General features: G+C 42.7%; 1 protein-coding gene across 14 annotated transcripts in view; it reads right to left on the bottom strand.

Moving 5' to 3' along the window:
• SOX6 (SRY-box transcription factor 6) overlaps positions 1–21840 on the bottom strand; it is a 783111-nt gene that overhangs the window by 155909 nt on the left and 605362 nt on the right. For all 14 annotated transcript variants that reach the window (XM_085648104.1, XM_085648094.1, XM_085648105.1 and 11 more), the window contains 2 exons: positions 20385–20438; positions 15813–15892 (listed from right to left, as the gene is read on the bottom strand). In XM_085648104.1, the coding sequence (XP_085504230.1) occupies positions 15813–15892; positions 20385–20438 (134 nt within the window). The remainder of the gene's footprint in view (positions 1–15812; positions 15893–20384; positions 20439–21840) is intronic.

Raw genomic sequence — 21840 nt, 5'->3', positions numbered from 1 at the left:
TCCCACATAGCAAGGTATTCGATCCTACAAGAGTCTCGCAACGTGCAGTGTACTACACAGAAAGTTGAACAGTGCAAACATCAGTGTTTTTCATCACTTCTAAACCATACACTGCAATATCTAAGGTTTTCCTTCTTTTGAATAACCACCTGGACTTCCATCTCCGACACCATCAGCATCACCTGCATCTCTCCTAATTTCCATCCCTGCACCTGAACTCACTCTATCATTTCCAGCTCCACTGTTAGGTTTCTGACCTGCAACACCTCTTCCAAACTCAAACTACTAATTCCAAATCACTCCATTACTTCAAATCTCTCCCACTGCATTCGGTGCCCTCCAAACCTTCAGAAATCTCTCTGTCACTTTGAATCACTGCTTCATCTCTTCCAACCTCCCTAGTATCAATTATTAACTCATGTACTTCTTCAAATCTTCCTGCATGACTTCCATACTAGTTGTAATATCCTTTTGCAAGCCATCAACAATAATTCAAAATGCCTTCAAGTGACTTTGCATCTTTAAAACATATCACCAGGACAATAAAACTGATGACATTTCTGTCTAGTTCGACCAGTTACTGTACTTTAAAGAAAAAAATGAACAGATTTCTCATAAAATCAACTTTGACTCTGACTAAAAAAATTAAAATTGTCAATGTAACATGGTCAAAACATCTCGTGGTTGTAAAGGATGTCCGTCAAATCTCATACATATTGATAGATTATGTAGCAGTAGGTTCCATTTGCTCAGATACTGCCTTTCCTCAATCGGTATCATTATTTTGAGTAGACTGGGGACGATCCACATTTTTTCTTTATGGTAAAGTCATTCATAGGTGTTTGTATAATGCTTACTAAAATGAACTCGTTTTTTTAGAAACCACTTTACCTATTATCTATACAATATTAAAAAAATGAGGCAAAGCATGAAAACATAGATACATCCCCCCCCTATTCTCTTTTCATGTCTGCCTTTTTATGTGCCATTTTGTTTCATCTCACCTATCAGCCAGATTCTCCAGTTTTCCACCCCGTTATAGTCAATGGAATGTGGTCTTCTTAATATTCATTTCTTTTTTCATCCCTTATTCAGGCCAATGTCCCTTCAAGCAAAGCATGCATTAAATTATTTTGAAATAAATTATTGGAATGCTGCAATAATTTAACTTGTCTCTTTGAACATGACTTTATTGTAAGATTCTCCTCCTTGACTAGACCCTGTCCCAGGATTCCTTGGAAGAAAGCAACCGAGCGATAATTCAGCATTAGGGTCGCTTCGCCGCACTAATCTCCTAAAGAGCAGTCAGGACCCTATGCTCACTGCCACAAGGCTGCTGCAGCCTCCCGGCCCAAGGCATCCTTCTCGCCCCGGCAGCATCCAGATGTCAGGAGGACTCTCCAGGTCTTGATGCAGAACGCCGCTCACTTCCAGTATGGTTGAACATCTGTTTCATCCGCTGGCATGCAACCTGCTGAATATACTGAGTCGGCGGCAATGGCTGGGGAGCTCACAGCTCTGCACTAAAGCTCTTCCTCAGCCCACAGACCTGGATGCTATCAATTAATGTAGTCATTAGGCTCTGAACGGTGAACCATGTCGCGCTCAATCCGGCTCCTCCACCGTCATTAAGTCTCCCATCTCGTCAAAGGCTTTGTTTCTCTCAAGAGCAGCACATCTTCCTAAATGAATATGATATGAATTAATGAATAGGATGAAACAATAGTCACTGCTGAGAACGCCGTTGAGTGGCCAACAGTACGGCGGAGGCAACGGCAGAGCGCGGACAATGCGTTTGCGATCCGGCTCTCATGTAATTAATAGGAGGGTGCACAGGTGCTCAGGAACGTTTGTTCATATATAATGTGCTGACAGCATTGAAACTGATGAAACAAGGATTTGGCTGCATAGAACAATCTAATTAGCAATGCCACTGAGAACAGCTGAGGGGATGGCTGTCGCCCTCTTTTGGGGTTTTTGTAGCTGATGCTGTGTCTAATCTTCAGAAAGTGATGGCTTCCATGTGCATCTGTTACATCAGCTGCGATTCAGCGGTACTTTGAAGCAGAATTTAGTGCTTGGTAGAGATATAGATATTCCTTAAACTATTCACTGGAAACTTATAAGGCAAATTTAAATGTCAACTTCCATAAAAGGATCCTATCATGTATGAATACGAAGGCCTATGAACATACTGGGAGCAGGCCCTTCTGCCTGGGGCCTGGTGTGCACAGGAAGTGACTTCAGGATAAAGTAGTAGGTGGGTGATGGGCCTCCGGAATGCAATCATATACATTTCTGAATAAATTTAATGGAATCGCATATTTTATAACATATACTTGTGCATATCGCTCGGGGTTAGCGCCTTCAAATCGGGTTTCATTTTAGCTTACAGCCACTGAGAGGTAAGAAGCCGATTGCCAGGGCAGCGCATGCCTGGGTATGTTCTGCACAAAAGATTGCAGGATAATGGAGAGTTGTAACCTTCTGATTTCCACTGAATACATTGTAGCCTTATGGAATTTCTACTTAGCACTTATCTCTGGCTATTGTAATAGGACCATCAACCCCATAAAAAGTGCCTGGCAGTTTCATCAGCCCTACGAAAACACACCATGAAAAGTGACTTTTTTGTGCCTTCATCATGGAGCCACGCTTGACCCTTGTTTTGTTAATATGGTGGTACTTCTGTTTTTCAATACAATAGAACTAGTTAAGGTGTTGTTCCTTTGTGACACATTATCCGCCATTGATTAAATGACAGACTTTATTGTCACTCAAAACGAACCTGTCCAAGTCAAATCTATAATGGTATGTTTGCGTACTACAGATTCAATGTTAAGGTTTTCGAGGGGAAAGTTAAGAGACAACCAGTCATTGCATTGCCCCAAAATATGAAATCAGGACACCTGAAAGTGACACACAACGCTGTCAAAGCTACAGCGTGAGAGAAGCTAGTGTCTTGACCAGCAGGACTGACTATTAAGGTTCATAGCAAAAGTAACTGAGTAGGCACTCTCTCATTGTACACCTTTAGATAACATGTTATATATTCTCCAGAGCATGTTTTCTCTGGACTTTGGGATTTAAAAAGTTTAGCACAAAGGAAAAAATAGAGCATATTGCCTTCCAACACAAAAGATATAAGGTAGACATCTTGGTTTATTTACTTAAATAATTTAACAGTTAAAAAGAGAGGAATTTAATAACATGTTTTTTGGGTGCTTGATACTACACTTTCACCATTTCGAAGTACTCTAAATAAGGCATTACTATTACACTATGTAATATTAAGGAAACACAAGGAGATGATGGACGGAGCGCTGAAACTTTTCAGACACTCACCCCCAGTCACAGATCTGGGTTGAATCATCATCCTTCTTTAGCTCACTTCGCCACCCCAGTTCAGACACAGCTATATGCCCAGACGTGGGTCCCTTGCACACTTTGCCACTGGATTCACGCTAGCCTGGCTGATGAGGGCTGTTAGCCCAAAACCGGTCCCAGGATGCTTGTTTCCGGTCCAGGGAAGACATGGCTTGTCAGTCCGGGCTGGACTGTTTCTATGAGGCACAGGGTCAAGACTGATTTGCATATAGCTGTGTTTTGAACTGGCGAAGTGAACTAAAGACCGATGATGGATTCAACCAAGATCTGTGACAGGGGGTGAGTGTCTGAAAAGATTCAGCCCTCCGTCCATCATCGCCTTGTGTTTACTTTGTAATATTAGTCACATTTCAAATGCTATTATTACTTGCAGCCTTGAATATAAAATACACAGGTTGTTGGGTTTGGGAAAGGTGTGAGTAGCGAGGGCAGAAGTCAGGTTAACGACCAAGGTAGGAGGGAAGGCTGTAACGGCATTGTAAGAATGCCCACCTATTAGCTGCGGATGTCATCAAATTTCAGGGATGCTCACTAACTCTCTGAGGCATGCTACCTGCACAGATGTGCTTGCTTCATTCCTTATCTATCAAGAAGCACAGTGAGGCCTTATATGTGGGCCCTGTTTTGGCCGTCATAAGATTTTTATGAGCATACCGTTGCTCACGAAAAGCAATGCTATATGACTTCACTTTGAGACTGTAAAATTGGGATTAACTGCCACCCAGTGTGGCGTCCGTGCCTCTCAGTAAGAAGCAGTACAGTTATATTAAGTTAGCCTCCCATCACGTACAAAGGAAGTGCATGAGCCTATTGTTATCCTCCCGCTACACAGCTGGACGGATAACGACAGAACGAGCAAAGATCCTAATGATGTGAGCTGAGGAATGGGAGGCAAGTGAGGAGGAACAGTCATGGTTACACATTCCTGCTATTAACTCCTCCAATTTGCAATTTTCCTGCAAGAAACCCACCGAGAGGGTTACCATCAAATCTTCATGCAAGGTTAATGAAGAGCTGAGGGGCGGGTTCATGCGGCTTACAATTTAAGTGCCACAGCAGTTGCTCCACCGTTCATAGTAGGAAACCCAACAGAGAAGAAACACAGAAAATAGTCTTGAGCCCTCTGATCAGAAACCGTTTATCCTTTCCCTAAATCTTGTCAATACAGAGAGGGAATGTGGGATTGCAATATTCAGAGAAAATGAAAATATATATTCAATCTTCAATAACATATCCTGGAACATACATACATGCATACAATTGTTGCAAGCTTTGGCAATCATTTAGAGTTTGACAGAAGGTGTACTCCACTGCAAACATGTTGGAGCGCCCTGTCCCCCATAATGACAGCCCACCAACTCTATTTAGATCTAAACTGACCATCATATTTCATTGTGGCAGAGCTCTGGCTGGCTACACTGGTGGAAATCGTACATCAAGAGCCTGAAGGGCTTGGAGCATTCAGTCGAAGTCACGTATGCACTTTTTAGGGCTGCATCTACCTCAAAAATGTATCAGCCACTGATCCTAATACCTTCATATATTTTGCTTATGTACTGTTATTCTGCCGTTATGCCTACCCTAATCGGTAGTGATACTATGCACTGTTTAAAACAATATCTATACTTACAAGCGATCTCTGCCTCATAAATATGCCCTAGAGTTTACGTCCAGTTAGCATATCTATTTAAAAAAACTACTCCAATTAATAGCCTAATTTGAACTTCCTCAACCTTAGTCCTCGAAAGTAAAATATACCTGCTGGCTTCTTCAAGCTCTAGACCCATAAAAGACAATCAGACCCATATTAGTTGTGTTGGAAATGGACGTGAAGAGGTTTCTGCACTGTTAGACTTAGGTCAGTTACGGAGAAAGGGACTGCGTCCAAGGCAGGTCCAAGGCAGGTTTAAGAAACATTGGTCTCATCATTGGGAATATGCCTATGGGTACAGTTGGCAACTGGAATTATGTGGCAAGAAAAGGCAAATTATGCAGCATAATGAGGTACATTTTGTGATAGTAATACTTCATTGTTTAGTCACTTTTAAACTTGGTAACACTGTTTGGGTACAGGTTGCACATAATTAGTACCAGTTTATCAGTCTAATATAGCAATAAGCAACAGAAAAGTGACCAGTTCAGTTTTGCAAAGGGCCTTCCAGCGAGCTGCGGCACTCATCATTGCCCTTTTAGTAACTTTTGAACCGCTTGAGCTAGAAACAAACATTGGTTGGTAAAAATCTGCACATTATGCGGTAGATGATAGATTATGTGGCAAATGTGCCAAATCTATAATTATGCGAAATTTGCAGTGGCCGCACAATCGCATAATACCAGTGGCACTGACTAGAAACAAGAGAAAATTAAGATTGTCTTTTTCATTGCATTGGCTAATCAGTTTATTTTCTGTTTATTTGTACCTTCTGAGTCATTTCCTGTATAAAGAATATACTGCTGGTACCTGTGCCCAAGTACTTTGCAACTGCCAGGGCTCTATGCGGATATTAAAATATATTTCATCCCCTAACATTGTCCTTTAAATGCGCACTTGTTTTGAAACAACGTCAGTCATTTGCCCAGAATGATGTGTAGCTTAGCCTATCAAGCAAAAAGCAAGAGCATATTTTACTCAATCATCCTACAATTTATTTCTAGATCTTTAATTTAGTTCACCATTCAAAGTATGATACGAAGCAGCATTCCGTTAAAATATGCCCCACACACAGAACGTGGAAGCAAGTCTAATGAAGACAGAATCTCTGCCTGTAACAATATTACGTTTGTTTTCTCTGGCAATAGGAGGGAGGGAGCAATCCGTCAGTAATAGGCTGAGTGAAATTACTTGTCGTGTAGAATTCCCTGCTGACAGTCATTCACTCTTCTTTGCTGTCCCAAACATCTGCTCGCTGACAAATAAATTGCACTGTCTAAGTTTGAAAGGTAACTAGCTGTTTTAATTTTGATTGGTCTTACTCTTACTGTTTCTCATATATATGTGTGTGTGTGTGTGTGTGTGTGTGTGTGTGTGTGTGTGTGTGTGTGTGTGTGTGTGTGTGTGTGTGTGTGTGTGTGTGTGTGTGTGTGTGTGTGTGTGTGTGTGTGTGTGTGTGTGTGTGTGTGTGTGTGTGTGTGTGTGTGTGTGTGTGTGTGTGTAAGATTCAGAAAGATTGAAAAATACAGGATAAGAAAGGGCACGAAGAATAAGGAGAGAGAAAATTAGCACAGAAAGTGCAAGTAGTGAAACATAAAGGAGGACATTAAGAAAGTAAGGAGGAAACAAAGAATGAAAAATGGAAAGAAGAATCACAAGTGAAAACAAGTTGCAATATATATGTAGATATGCATATATATAGAGAGAGAGAGATTTTATACACACACAGACAAACACAGACAAACACAAACACAGTGAGAGAGAGACCAAGCATAAGAAGATGGGAAGAAAAGAAAAACTGGGAAACGAAGAAGGAAAGAAAGAAAGAGAGAAAAGAAAAATAAGAGAGAATTGTGACCATGAAAGAAAAACAAGATGAAACAGGGACCTAGAAAAGTACGAAAAATGAATATGTATAAAACACAAAAGGAAAAAATATCAAAAAATAAGAAAGAGTAAAAGAAACAAGAGATAAAAAGAAAGCAAATGCAAGAGAGAAGGAAAGGAAGAGAGGAACATAATAAAGTAAAACTGGAAACGCAAATAAAGTAAAACTGGAAACGCAATAAAAGGACACGAGCTAGGACTGAAGCTGACAGAAATCAGAGATCTGGATGTAAGAAAGTAAAATGGATGGGAAGAAGAGAGGCAACACCGACGAAAACACGAATCCAGTGTATTGCATTTCAAAATTACATTCACTAAGTCCCAGAATCTAATGTCAGATAAAACTGCTAAAGTGTGTCTAACAAACATTAAGACTGGCAGCTCTGTCTATGACTGACTGGGTGAGTGAACACATTACCGAGACAGCATTGTGGAAATTAATTTTGTCCAATAAAAGCAATTTTTTAAGGCTCATATATTTTACAATCTAAACATGTGTCACTGTTTGATAAACAAAATAAATGGATTAAAATAATACATTACCAATGTGCTGACTCTTGGAGATATTTTAATTAGAAATACTTAAGCCGTGTGATACTTAAGTGCTGTATTTGCCGAGGAGATGCATGCAGGACGGAATAAAGCAGACAGCAGGTACATCACTTAGCAAAATGGGCTCCCGGAAAAGGTTCAAACGGCCCTTGGTCACAGCCACAGCAATCCAGCAACATTGGCTCCAATAAAAATTGGATTTTGATGATCCTGACAGTGGCGTAGCAAGGTCAGGTGGTACCCGGTGCGGACAATTTCTTGTCACCCCCCCCCACATTGAAATTATTAAAATAATGGAAAAAAAGATAGTTACACATATTTTTGCCATTTTGTCACTCCCCTCAGTGATGACACCCGGGGTGGCCCGCACCCAACGCACCCCTCTTCCTAGCCATAGGATCCTGATCTCAAAGTAACCAAACAACGCTAGCAGGGGCCATCACGCAAACATATTTTTGCAAGGAATCAAGTCATCTAGAGATTAATCTCGGGGAGTAAAATTTCTTCATAAATGGCCGCATGTAATCTCTGGCTATTTAAAGTCCCTCTTTGCATGAATGCCGCGTTGCTTTGGCCCTTTCCCTGCGCATTTTTCTTGACTTACTTAAGGGTCTCGCTTGAAAATAGCCTCGGAAAGCAAATGTCAGTTCCGTCCTGAAATGAATATATGTGAGAGAACTTGAATAAAGAGAAATGCAATATGATGTTTACTGCAGCTCCTGCCCCTGCTCTCTGAAGGGTGCACACGCGGTGACCTTCGAGTTACAGTTTTCTGATTGTTCCCAGGGTGAAGGGATTATTAAAATGAGTGGCTCAGCCCTCCCACCCCCACCCCAACCTTCAGATACATGCCTATGCAGGCCTCCATCTGCTGGACTGTTTAACTAAAAATAGCCCGCTCTGGCCTTCACGCGGCTACTATGGGGTCCCAGAGCAGACGGGGCATTGCTTCAGCCCGGCACCGGATCTGCCCCGACCGCCGGAACAAAGGGTCCATACTTTATTTACAAAGGCAGAAAAGAAGCCAGGAGGAAAGCATCATTCCTTTGGGCTCGCTGTCTCTCTCTTCGATGTCTTTTTTTAACTCGATAACAAAGCTCGCGCGCGGCTCTCGGATCACAGCTGCAGACATTGTTAGGGCCTGCCAAGCGTCATTATGCTGCAAGCGATAAACTGCGAAGGACGCCTTGCTCAAGCGATATTGCAGCGGTGCAAAAGTCACGAGACACATTTCTTTTCAAGATTTCATTTTGTTTGGGAACATCTCAGGCTATCACAAGTTCGAAGTTTAATTGCTGCATTGTGGATGTTGACACCGTTCCAAAATGTATTTGTTTCAGATACAGTCCCCACATGGGCTAGTCGTGTGCAAAGTGAACACACAGCAAGACCGGCCTGGGAGTTCTTGTGGGTTATAGCGCCTATTCAGTGGACAGGACAGGCTGCCCATTGAGCACATGAGGCAATTTGATGCACACATGTTATGTCACTGGGGGGCTAACACCCAATGGTATTAAACCCTGGTTATCCAGCTAAAAGGCATTGTTCTCCATACATTCAAACCATTATTTGAAATGGTAAAAAATGTTCAGCATTTGGGTTATCGAGAATTTTTACCACCAAATTTAAATACTTACGGCTGTTGCCAATGATGCCACATACCAAACAGTGCCAATGTTTACTGGCAGCTGGATGTTGCTGGACATAGGTACCATGTTTCCTAGTCCATGTGTGACTGGTTCCAGCAATCCTGTTCTATTCGTAGAATCTGTTCTTTTCGTAGAATTCTGGGACTTGTAGTCTTATTTAACCCAGTATAAAAGGACTACACGTTTCAGAATTCTTCTTTTTTTAAAACGAGCTGGACTAATTAGTTGCTCATGGAGCTTGGAAACTTGACACATATTAGTAAATGCATGGTAAAAGGCAGCAGTAGTCGTGACATGGTGGCAATACATCGCTGAAAAGGTGGTACGACCACGGTCCGGTACCAGCGTATTTAATGGCAAGTTCTCAATTAAGCGTTTAGTGCATTCAGTGACTTTTTTGCAATTTTGAACAGGAAGAATAGGCTTGTACACGAGAGAGCAACCAGCAAGAAAACATTATAGGCCCAATTCAAAAAGATTTCTCTGTGATAAGTTGTGATTTACAAGTGATATTAGTGTGGGGTTTTCCTGAATTTCAGGAGTAAGTCACGCTGTTTTTGCAAATAAGGCCCTAAGATGACGTTATCTTTTACTGTGTCACAAGCCACCATAGCATTTGCTTTACCATCCTCTCCAACATCTCTCTTTTCAAAGTAAGACTCTTCCTTTCTCCCCATCACCACTCTACACTTTAGGAGGCACCTGATTTGCATGTCACAGGGAAAAAAAACCTCAGTAAGTACATGTAATAAATAAAAGAGAGCACACTCCTGTATATCTTGCTCTTCAGCTGAAAACATATAACTCAATTGGAACGGCTAAACTGTGTAGAGGGGAGAATCATACAAGAAAATAACCACTTATATCTGTAACTTTCAATTAAGTCTTGAATAGAAATGAGACTTCTGGCTGAAGGGGAGATGTGAGGGGACCGCTTCAAACCCCTAGAATCACTTACCCTTCTAGTTTGGGCCTGCAAAAACAGCTTGATGGGTGGGGGATCCTGTAAAGATGCTGTGAGTAAATGTATCCCAGTTGCGTAACGCACAATGTTGGGGCTCTCATGCAAATGTGGTGTGGGGCTTATATATCACATATATTAATTGGATCTTGGCGGAATGGGAGCCCCCAGAAGAACTGGGGCCCCCATGCGCTGTAGGGACTGTGAGGGCCTGTGTTATGTCCACATGCACATGAGATAAGCCTGCGTTGACAGTGCACCGGGGATGACAACAACTGTGTTCTACTTGCCATGAGAGTCATTTCCAGATCGAGAACACATTAAACAGAGAAGGTGTCCATCCAGTAGATACAGAGATCAGACAACAATGAATCAGTTTATCCACTGAGGGAGGTCAATGGACATCAGCTAATAATGGCTTAGTGAGTAGGAAATAATATTTGACGAATCACAGAGCCTCAAACTTCCAATCAATCTGGCATCATTAGAATTCAGAAGCTGCACACTCAGACTATCTATGGTATATCAATTGAGTTATCTGGATTATTAGTGAAAATTTAGCATGTACCTAACTTTACGACCTGCCCTATTCCACTATATTTTAGATTTTGTAGCTGTATTATCCTGGGGGCAGCCCACCTCTATTGGTTATGTTTCAATTTGTGTCTTATGTGCCTTGAAGGGGTGAAGTCATTCAAAATAGGCAATGTGTCCTCTACTAACAATTTCGTTCTGCATCCTTCTAACATTATGTACAAGAAAAGTAGCGGATCATATAGTTCTTGTTAAGACAATGGCATGTTTGAAGAAAGATGACTCTACATCAGAAGACTGCATACTAAGTCCTCCTTTTTGGGAGACAATCAAGCACAGTTGCCTTTAAAGCAGCAGCATGCGAGGCAATGAACGTGTCTAACCAGAACAATCTCACTGAACTATTATTAAGCCTGATATCTATTGTACCCTACATATCATCTATCAGTGAGGCAGCGGACATGGCCACATCCTTCTGATGTGCCGGCGGGTGAGAGTTTCTATTGACTATTTAGCAGCTGTTATCTCTCTTAGAGGAAAAACTTCAATGTGTTCAAGATTGCAATGCGGCACATACAAACATCTAAGAAAAAGCTAAAATGAATGGTAGGACCAATATGCTCATACTATGGCAACAAATTGCAGAAAATATGCAATAAACAAGTTTGTGATCTAGGACCCTTAACTAGTGGTCCATCCGCGGTTACTATTGGTCCACAAACCCATCATCATGCTTCATTCCCAAAGCTCATATTACATTTTGAGAGCACAGGTATAAAAACTTCAGCCAGTGTTTTGTAGTCTTTGAGTGAGATGTAGCTCTACAGAGGTTCATGCTTGGATTTTATTTTTTTATGAACCAGGCCTTCTCTTGAAACAGGAAGAGCTTTAGGGAGGAAGCAGTTAGTTTCCTCTACAGACCTGAATTGAAGAAAAGGCGCAAGCAAGACAGTACTTTGAGTGTGATGAAATAACTCACTGATTCATAAGTTTAACTCATGCACACTTAATGTAGGAACCATATTATCATCGGACTGAAGAATATCTAGAGTTTCTGATAGCTTATCATCAAGTCAGGAAACTGTGCCTCATGTCTGGAGGTTTCCAATGACATGTTTCCAACGTGATCCAGGCTACGACGGCTGGTGAGATTATGTCTTAGCAACTACTCTTAGCCTTTGAGTGGATTATTTGGATCCAAGAGACCTAAAAAAGTGCACAGTATCCAGAAGGTGATTTTGTGTTCTATATGGAGGCAATGCAAGGTCTGCCGCACTATTTTGTTTTGACTGAATCAAAGACATGATGTCTAATCTCCGATAAAAGACTTACATCAGAACGATTTCTCTGAAAATATAAATATGAAAGTGTTTTCTATTGCTGCATTCACCTGTGGAATAAAATACGGAGTCACGAAGAATGGAAACTGATGTGTCTAACTTGGTCTGACAATGTAAAGGGGATTTTGATTCGAGCACTTGATTTGGACTTTATAGGCAGAACCTACTTTTCCTTGTCCATTCCTGAACAAGGCTAATAGGCCAGTGTAGGCAGAGTCGACGCTCTATTGTCTAGTCCTGAACCAGGCTGATAGTTCTGTTTTGACATACACTACTCTTCCTTAGTCGACAGAAACGAGCAGCCACATTGTTTAAGCATTTGTCCTTGTCAGTAGACTGGTTGAGCACCAAGCGTCTGGATCAGGGCTGCTTTCAGTATGAACTCATGCTCTAGAAAGCTGCTGGATTCTGAGAGTGGGACAATTTGAGATCTGGATCCTGTTTTGGATAAAGGACCACACATACGTATTTATTTATTTATCTATGTATTTATCTGTTTATTTATTTATCTACGTTTCTGTCCATTTATCTATGTATGTATTAATGTAAGGTTTCTTATACAGTACTACTCTGCCCTCGGGGTGTTAAAACACTTCATAATGTACAAGCAGTACATAATGACCCAAAGTGTGCAAATAAAATTTTTCACTAAGAAGAGAAGGTAGGGTAGGGTAAGACGAACAAGGGAGCAGGCGAAACTGATGCGTTGTCATGAGAGATTAAACAAATTAGTGCTGCTTGAAAAGGAAGACTTTTAGTTTAGTAGAAAGAGAGTTCCACAGTGTAGGGGCCGCAATCAAAGAAGAATTTGTGTGAAGTTTGGTAGGGTTTACATGGTTTTGGCTGAGATGGGGTTAGCTATGTAAAAGAGAACAGATTAAAATACAACTTTCTGAGTCTCAGCGACTAAAGATGGAATAGTTGGGAAGGGCACAGGTTCGATTCACAAGATAGTAAGCAACAGGCAAAAACATGTTGTAAAGGTCATAACTGTCTCTGAATCTGATGCCACTGTTACTGACAGGATTTGTTTTTGGTTTCTCTCTTCTATAAGTAATGTGTTGACATCCACAACAGACATTACACACTTCTTAGAATGCCAATCAAGATTTTACACACAAAAAAAACAATGTACCACTCTAATGCCAATACACTCATTGCGTAGTTTGTATATACTGCTTTCAGCACTTATACCTTTGTATTTGACTTTTCAACTATTATGCTGTGGTGCACACATAGGGACTTGCATCTTCTCCAGGCTACATACTCCTAGACCACCCCTCAAACTCGTGTAAGTTTTTTCATATTTGTATATACATATTTGCATGTATGTTGTCCTGTAAGTGTTTTCCATGTGCCTGTCCATATACAGCACTCTGGTATTTTTTTTTCCGATCCATACACTAGAAAAGTGCTAAAATAAATAAATATGTACCGGGGAAACACTCTTTAGTTAATGTGATATTTGAACACCATTTGTAATGTTAAATCGGGTGCAAATACATGTTGGCACCCAATTTGGCCATGGCTTTTTGCTGACTAAAATGTTATTTCATTCTGAATAAATAAATTTAAAAAATGACTATGCTGACCTTCCTAGTATTGATGTCTGGCCATAATTCACTTACATGATCTCACCCATTCGGATGTCACAAGTTTGCACAACACAATTTGATCTATCACCCACCTCAATGCATACAAGCACAGGAGTATATAATAGCACAGTTATAGCACGCGTCCATTGCTTATTCCATCTCACAGGATATGTGTACTCTTTGGGCCACATTGCTGTGCACCTCCAGCTCTAATGAATGACTGGGGCAGGCAGAACCAGGAAAGTGTCCCTATGTCAGCTAGTTTTTTACCTTATTTTAATGATAAAATGAAGATGCACTTGAACTGACCTGGACTTCAGTGATACTACTCACCCATTGCTTCTGCATTGCTATAAAGACCTGGGGCAGTATTACACATAGTGTCCCGAGGACGCACCGGGCATTTGCGCCCGCTTTGCGCACCCCCGTGGCACTTTGGTATTACAGAAGGGGCCGCAAACACTTGTGCAGCCCCTTCTGTAATATCGATCGCCCTGGTGCACATAAAGCACCAGCCCTATCTTCAGGGGGTGTTCCCTCATTTGCATGGAGGGAATCCCTTTGCCTCTGCACCATATGACAGACACGGGCGCAGAGGCAAAGAAGCTCTCTGGTGGTGTACTGACAGTGCACTACCTAACAGGTGGCGCACTGTCAGTGCGCCCCCTGAGAGCAGCCCTCTGGAGAGGGAAAAGAGGTCATCTCTTGGCAGGCGGATGCAGTCACTCACTACACCTGCCTGCAAGGGGATCTCTAATCCGCTTCAAAAGTGCATGCGGGTTGCTGCCTACACAGTGAAAACACAGAGCGGCTTCAAAGCAGCCGCTCCGTTTTTCACTGGAATGCGCTGCCCTGGGGGCCGCGCGGGTTCATGGCTGCCTTGGGAGCAGCGCATTCATCATAATATGGCGCATTTTCCTTCATTGCACCGGGCGCTCAGTGGAATGAAGGAAAATGTGCCACATAGAAAATACGGCACCTGGTTGTCCACCTGCACATAACAACCACTATCTTTGAGAGCCAACTGGGCCATCAAGGTTTCAAGCAGTCTTGACTGGAGCATATTTCAAAACTGTTTCTACTGACTGACCCTCAGGCACTGCTTGATTCACCGGAAATCTGGCGCATACTGTGGGGCAATTGTTTCACTCAAAGGAAGCCTAGTTCTCACATGCGATCAATTGGTGAAACCATAAGTTTCAACTAGCCAGACTACAAGGTCTGGCGCTATTCGTACTTGCACTGCTGCATCACACCCAAAGGAGGAGATGAGATCCAACCATATATGGAAACTGAAAGCTTCAACTAACCTTCTTGAAAAGCCTGATGGTATCTGCAGTGGTCTCAGGCTTTACTAGGGATTGAAAACCCAAGCATCAACTAACTTTAATTGGGAGCCCTCACCTTCTTTGCATATGCCTTGGGCCAATTAATCGCAGCATCAAGAATTCTCAAATTGGAAATAGCAAGCTTTAATTCAACTTGACTATGAGGCGTGACATTCTCTAACTGATTGTCAAATTCTGGAACCTCCTAGGAACCAACTTAGTCTGCCGCCTAAATCTAACAGCGCCTCAGCGCCAGGAGCGTGTCTTTATTGCAATACTTATCAGTGCACAAGCCATCCCGTCCCAGAGATGGTCGATGATAATCCACAAAGAGAGTCAAGAATAAGAGGAGAAATTACGGGTTACCATCTCCACCTGCAGCAGTGCTTGAAATGGAAAAACAGAAGGGCAGGTACTCTGCACCAGAGTACCTGCTTGTTTCTAGGAAGTGCCGGTACTCTCCAATTAAAAGTATTATGTCTCTCTTGAGAAGTGCCGGTTCTCTCCCTCTCAAAATACCGGCCCATTTAAAGCACTGTCCGGCAGTAAAACTAAGTTAGGGCAAGTTAAAAACATGATTGGGCCTAAAAACAAGACTTCACATTGTCTATGGATTACAAATAGAGCTGTGCATTGGGGCCTCTAATGGTATGTACCAACCTGCGCACCTATGCATACATTAATGCCAGGCCTCTTGCTATAACCTAGCTCTTTTATTTGGTCGCTGCCTTTGCTATGAAAGAGGCAGAGCACATCTTTGGAGGCTCATCGGCCATGTTGCCTTTGGATGGGTTCACAAGGTGTTAATCCTTCTGCGAGTCACTTAAAACATTTCTTAAGACCGAGGCATTATTTAACACACATCTGCTGAGAAGCTTCCTACTGCAGAGCTGGCTCAGGGCCCACATTCTTTTGTTCTCGCGCATACCTGGAGCTGTAAAGGGCTGAGTCCAGAAGCGGCAGCAGCTGCCATTGTTGATGGAATGAACTGCACGGGGTAGTTATCACCTGTCGAAGAGAACAATGTGATACAGGTTTAGACAATGAGCTGAGAATAGCAGCCGACAAGTGAAAACACAGTCCTCCCCTCTCCCGCGCTCCGCAACACCGCTCTAAGCCCAAACATCTGCAAAAACAAAAGGCTGAGCTGGGCACAGACTTGCAGCAGTACCTGGGAGCTTTGTGCGAACAGATAGCTGATGGGCAAACTGGCAAGCAAGGAATGCAGTGTTTTTATGATTTTATTTAAAATCTGAAAGGCACGTTTCAGAAATGTTGACTTTGTAACCATTGAAGCATTACCCTTTTTTGCAAGACATGAGGAGAAACACATTTCTTATGAAACTAGCCTGAAAAACTCTATGAAGAAACAAGAACCAACTCTTCTTCCAAAGGAAAGAAGTCACAAGAGAGCAGAGGGCCCGCTACACAAGCGCAGTGTGACACCTTTTCGATCAGCAAGCAGCTCACCACCACTCATGTCCAATTGGAGTTACCGCGCACCCAATTCCCGATCCACAGATGGGACCTGCATGTATGGAGAGGTAGGAGCCGGCAGCATGAGTGCTTAGCGGCCTAGTCCAACATGCATATTGACCGGGGAAGATCTCATAACCTATGTGCAGACAATGGTGCAGCCCAATGCAAGTTTGTACTGCACTAGTGGACTTTTAGAATTCATTCTAACTAGTTGCTGTCTTTGGGACGTGTTACGCTACAAGTGCAGGCAGAAAAAACATTGGTAAATCTACCATGAAATGGCGGCCATCCGCCTCCCCCCACTTTGGCTGCTACGAGACATGTCAGTAAGCAGGAAGAACAAGCAGTGGCCCACAGACCAGCAGAGATCTGCTAAGGGTGCACAGCTCCCTGGATAGGATTTGGAGGACATTTCCCTGTAACTGTAACTGACTTTTTCCTCTAGCCTTTATAAAGTGACAGAAATAAAGCTCTGTACAACAATGCTCCCACCATGCCTGGATGTAGATATGTGCTGGTCTTCATTTGCACCTTCCCATGAACCAATCAAGTGGTTTCGACACCTCAGATGCAGGCTACCCTCTTTGAGAATGAAGTGTGTACCTGCCTCTGTGCCCACCACACACTTAGCCATGCCACGGTTTCAGAGTTTACATAAGTGGTCCCCGTGAAGCATTGTTTGTGCAAGTTTGCTTCGTAAATGTAGGCCTTGTTAAAATGCTGTTTATATTCTAATCAGGACATCTGTAGAAGGAAACAATTGTGTAAATCTGGACCCAGGATGTGTAACAAAAACATGAGTACAGTTTGGTGTTGGCTTTTGACAGCCGAGGCAAAATAATCTTCTGGTCTCACTTCAGTGTGCTCTGTAGAGGTATCAATTTTACCCAAAATACCTGTCCCAAATGAATCAAAATGCTGGCGTTAGAAATGTCAGTTGGGAGGCCAAAAACGAACTGGTTGAGGAATACTAGCATGTCCTCATCAGCTGACAATATGGCTTAGAGTGGTAATACTTGCTCCTGATGGCTGCAGTGATCTGCTGGCCATGAGGTTGCATCCTCGTTAGTCTAAATAGCTCTCCATCCGTCGGTGGTTGATAAAGTGAGTCGGCCTCAAATGGGTAATATTACTACATCTCATTTACATTGCCTAGAGTTTGCAAAAGTGCATTTCGAGGAGCTATTCAAATGTAATTAATACTGGTGGAGGCAAATAGACAGAGCAATACGTGGAAGCTCACATTGATACTGAGTGGGGTATGTACAATGAAGTGGAGGAGCGTGTGGTTAGCCTCCTTTTTTTGCAGATTTATATAGCACAAACTCAACCCAAAGGCATTGGAGCACTTTACATGAGCACCGGTTACGTTGCACAGGGACACATAACCTCCTTGGTTTAACTACACGCTCCACCACTTTGGAAACGCAAGGCTGCACCATATTGGCAAGAATGTGGTGCACCCTGCGATGGTGCTAAGTTTCACAACTTAGCGCCAACACAGGCACCCTTGCACCAGAGTGCAAGGGTGTCTGTGTGCAGGGGAGGATTGGTTATGCGTAGGAAGATGTCCCTTCCTGCAGATAAACAATCCTAAAATGCCATTTTGTAACTTTCATGTGTGCTGCTTCATGCAGCACCACACATGAAAGTTACAAAATAGCATTTTTAAAAAAGTTTTGTTTATGTACAGGAAGGGACACCTTCCTGTACATAAACAAACCATGGCATTTTGCATTTTCCATGTGTGCTGCACAAGGCATGGAAATAGCAAGAACGAGGAGAAATAATGCATTTCTCCTCGTTTCGCTAACTTAAGACCAGGGTTTTCCTTGTCTTAATTTGCCTACTATGTACGCTACCCTTGTATATAGGGGACAGCGTCAAATACAATGGGTGTTGCGGTGGAACGACCACCGCAACACCCATTGCACGCCCCTTTCACGCTAACCATAGAGTGAAATGGTGCCTTATGTACAAGGCAGCGTTAAGCCACTTTAAGTGGCTTAACGCTGCCTTGTAGATAAGGCGCAGCCCCCATCGCCACGGGAACGTCACAAAAAGTGACATTCCCATAGCGATAGGGGCTTGTACATATGCCCCTGACTGTCTTGAGTCGCTTCTTTGGAGGCATTGCTGGGTTCAGCTGACGGGTCCCTCCATTTGACATACTAACTTGTGACAGGCGATGGTGGACCTAGTAGACCTGTCAATTGATTTTTAATCTGGAGTTCCCTGAGGTACGTCCTTCTATACTTTTGTGTAGTAAAGTTCAGATGAAGTCAACATTTTTAGGAAGGTGTTACACACTACCATGAAAAGAGCCTCGTTTGAGCACTGTTGATTTGGAAATCATTTTAAATCATGTACAGATTAATCGGTCAATTAGCCCGTGATCATTTAATTAGACTTGCTAAGTCTCGTCTCTTTGTTTCTGCTGGTGGTGACCATGGCTGCGTACAAAGACCAAGAAAAGGCCATTCTTTGCCTAGTAGCTCTTCTACAGTGTCACTAAAGACTGCGCTGATGGCCACCACTGCAAGTGCATGGATACTGGGAGGGCCAATGGCATAATGAAACTTGGAGGGGCCCCTCTGAAAGACACTTAGAGGGGCCCCCTTCTGGCGTCAGTTAGTAGCTGTCATGCCAGAGTACAGTACTGAGGGAGACCTCTGCAGCTCCAAGCGGGCCACACTACGGCGGCTGCAGTGGATGCGGTGGCTGCTGTGGCTGCGGGGACCTATGTTACTTCACTGGGGAGGGCACACCCACAAGATATGTTCTGCACTATCATTTGTATAGCACGCTTCTACCAGTAATGCCCTTCCCTGCCCCACTGGTGGCCATTGGTGGCAATGCCGTGCCCAGTCACTGGTGGACCGCGGACAGCACGAACGAGTGAAGAGCGTGGCTGGTGGGTAGACTAGAGAGGAAGAGTATGATGTTGCGAGTGAGACATCTTAGGAACCAAGCTCATCCCTGGCTTACAAGAACATTAACACGCTTAATCATATCAAAGAGGAGAAGAAGGCTGGCAACGAAAACGCTCAACAGTAGGACGTGGAAGATAAAAACCAATCCCTTGACGGATACATTACACAATAACAGTGATTTAATGTTGTATCACTTTGGCTTCCTATTTAAGTCAGCGTGATGTGCTTTCTGCAGGCTACACTTTAATAGGCTGCACCTCAGCCCCATTTTGACATTTCTAATAATCAAGCTGTTTTGCATGAACTTTCTCACATTCCCCACGAAGGAGAGCTGTGACGAGGATCATGTACAATGCACGAAGGAGGGGGCTTCAAGGGGGGACTAAGGAATCCAGACTTTGTCTAAGGATCAAAAGCTTTCTCTTCTTTCTGATTTATATCCTTTTTTTAGAGCGATGACAATAACAAGCTGAATTAACATAATTAGCCGGTTTGCCTGCCTTAGCGTGTACCACTAAGCAGGGTTTGGGTACATTATGCAATATATTCAAATTTTAGACATGAAAATGATTAGCAGCAGCAGCAAAACGTTTATGTTGTTTTTACGAAGAGCAGATCATGTTGCAGATGACATACTGGCTGTGTTCGCATGAAGGAGCTTTCATAAGTGAAACATAATAAATGGAGCTTTTATATTTTAATAGCATCCACATTAAAAACAATTGGGACCACTGATGCTAAGGAATATTTAGAGAAAAAAACGCATTTAGTAGGAAGCTGAACATATCTAAAAGTCATAAAATACAGACTGGTTGTTCATGATGCATTTCCAGCACTAAAGGCAAGCCTAGAAAGTCGACCTGTGAGTCTTTGAGGATCGTTGTGAGTATTTTTATGTGTTTGGAGTGTTTGCATGGCATGATCCATGCCTCAGTCAGAAACGGTGGTAGGATTATAGGGGGCACACGAGCCACAGCTAAATTTAACACTCCACCTTCTCAAGCAAAAGTCCCTATTTGCTGCTTATAGATGCAATACATTGCTCTCTGCTGCCCTCTCTAAGTGGTGACATAAGGCAGATGTCTTACCATACATTTTGGGCACACTGGCCCTGCAACCAGCACTGCTTGCTTCATATTGTTCTGATCCAAGATGGTGGTCAGATGGTGAGAAGATCATGAAAAAACAGAAAAAAGAGACAGAGTTTAGATTTTTCAGTGATAAAAGCAAAAGTATACTTTTAGCTTAGAAGGCATTGTAGCCCATCAAACTCAAGAATGGCTGACAAGAATATATCATATGGATTGCTGTCTGAGTTTTTCAGTGGGATTTCCAGTGGCAGTAACGGAAACTGAACTGTGATTTTGGTTACTGGCTCATGAGATTCGAGATCACCATTTGGTTGGTCTAGAAAAGTCATACTCAAAAGCACATTGGATTCTGTGTGGCTTGATTAGAAGTAGCTGAGAAGAATAACTGTCTAAGTCTCTCTTTTCAAGCTCAAACCCAAACAGTACACTCGCAGGCCCTCTTTTCAAGTTGTGGTATTTTACCCAGAGCTAAAAATCCAGGCGAAACACTGTATCTCACAACTCTACATCTCTACGGGCCTGAAATTATCGACTGCAGACTAGTTATTCCATACTCAGAGACATAGGATGTGTCCATAGCGCTTTAGGGGCAGAGGCTTTTGGCGGTATCACAGTCCACCCTCCACTGACCCCTGAAGAAGTATGGGGAGAGTAGACAATGCACCCCATCAACAGGCAAAAACCTATCCCGCACCCTTGCTCTCACGCCTCAGTTCCAATCCCCCTCCTCCCCCCACCGACCTCCCACTGACACTTTCAGCTTACTCAAAGCAGATGGAAAATGTTGCCAATTTTTCCCTTGGAATTGGGTAAATTCAAGGGAAAACAACTCGTAATTGCTGAAATTTGGTGTGGGGACCATGGCTTTTATTTTAGTTTCTGCTCCCCTAGTATCCTCCCACCAGATCCTGCGGTACTTGTAATGAGCGTCTATGTGTTTGCATTTTTATATTCATTTTAAGTTATACAGTTGGTGTTCCATTTATACACATAAAAGTTGTTTCAGACTACAATCTTAACTAAACAGCAAGATAAGGCTTCAAGAAATGCAAAGTGTTGGCTTGTCATTTTTGCATGTTAATGGTAGACTTGACTCTGAATTTGACGGTTTACCCATTAAATCCCTTCAAATTAATTCTCTTATTTAGGAGTGCTATTGCTCAGAAGTATGCCACAATGTATGAGAGCTCTTCATGTGAAAGGTACAGATTCAAGTCCAAGCCAGATTACGGGCAATCTGATGGCACAAATCATTTGAAGCCTCTTCAGTGCCCAAAGCAACATACATCATGGATTCCATTTTGTCCTACTGATCTTGCCAAAGTTTCTCAGAGGTCTAGCAGTTAGTACATTTGCTGGCAGTGGCACCCACAGCAGGGTGTCCCAGGGCTGATTAAGTCTGGACTGTCCCTCCTCACCTTCCAAAGGAGTGTACTTTGGCCTAGCTGGGCAA

The sequence above is a fragment of the Triturus cristatus genome, chromosome 3_2 (assembly GCF_964204655.1).
Source record: "Triturus cristatus chromosome 3_2, aTriCri1.1, whole genome shotgun sequence".
Classification (NCBI taxonomy): domain Eukaryota; kingdom Metazoa; phylum Chordata; class Amphibia; order Caudata; family Salamandridae; genus Triturus; species Triturus cristatus.
The sequence above is the reverse complement of the archived record's forward strand: the minus strand, read 5'-3'. Positions and strand labels throughout refer to the sequence as shown.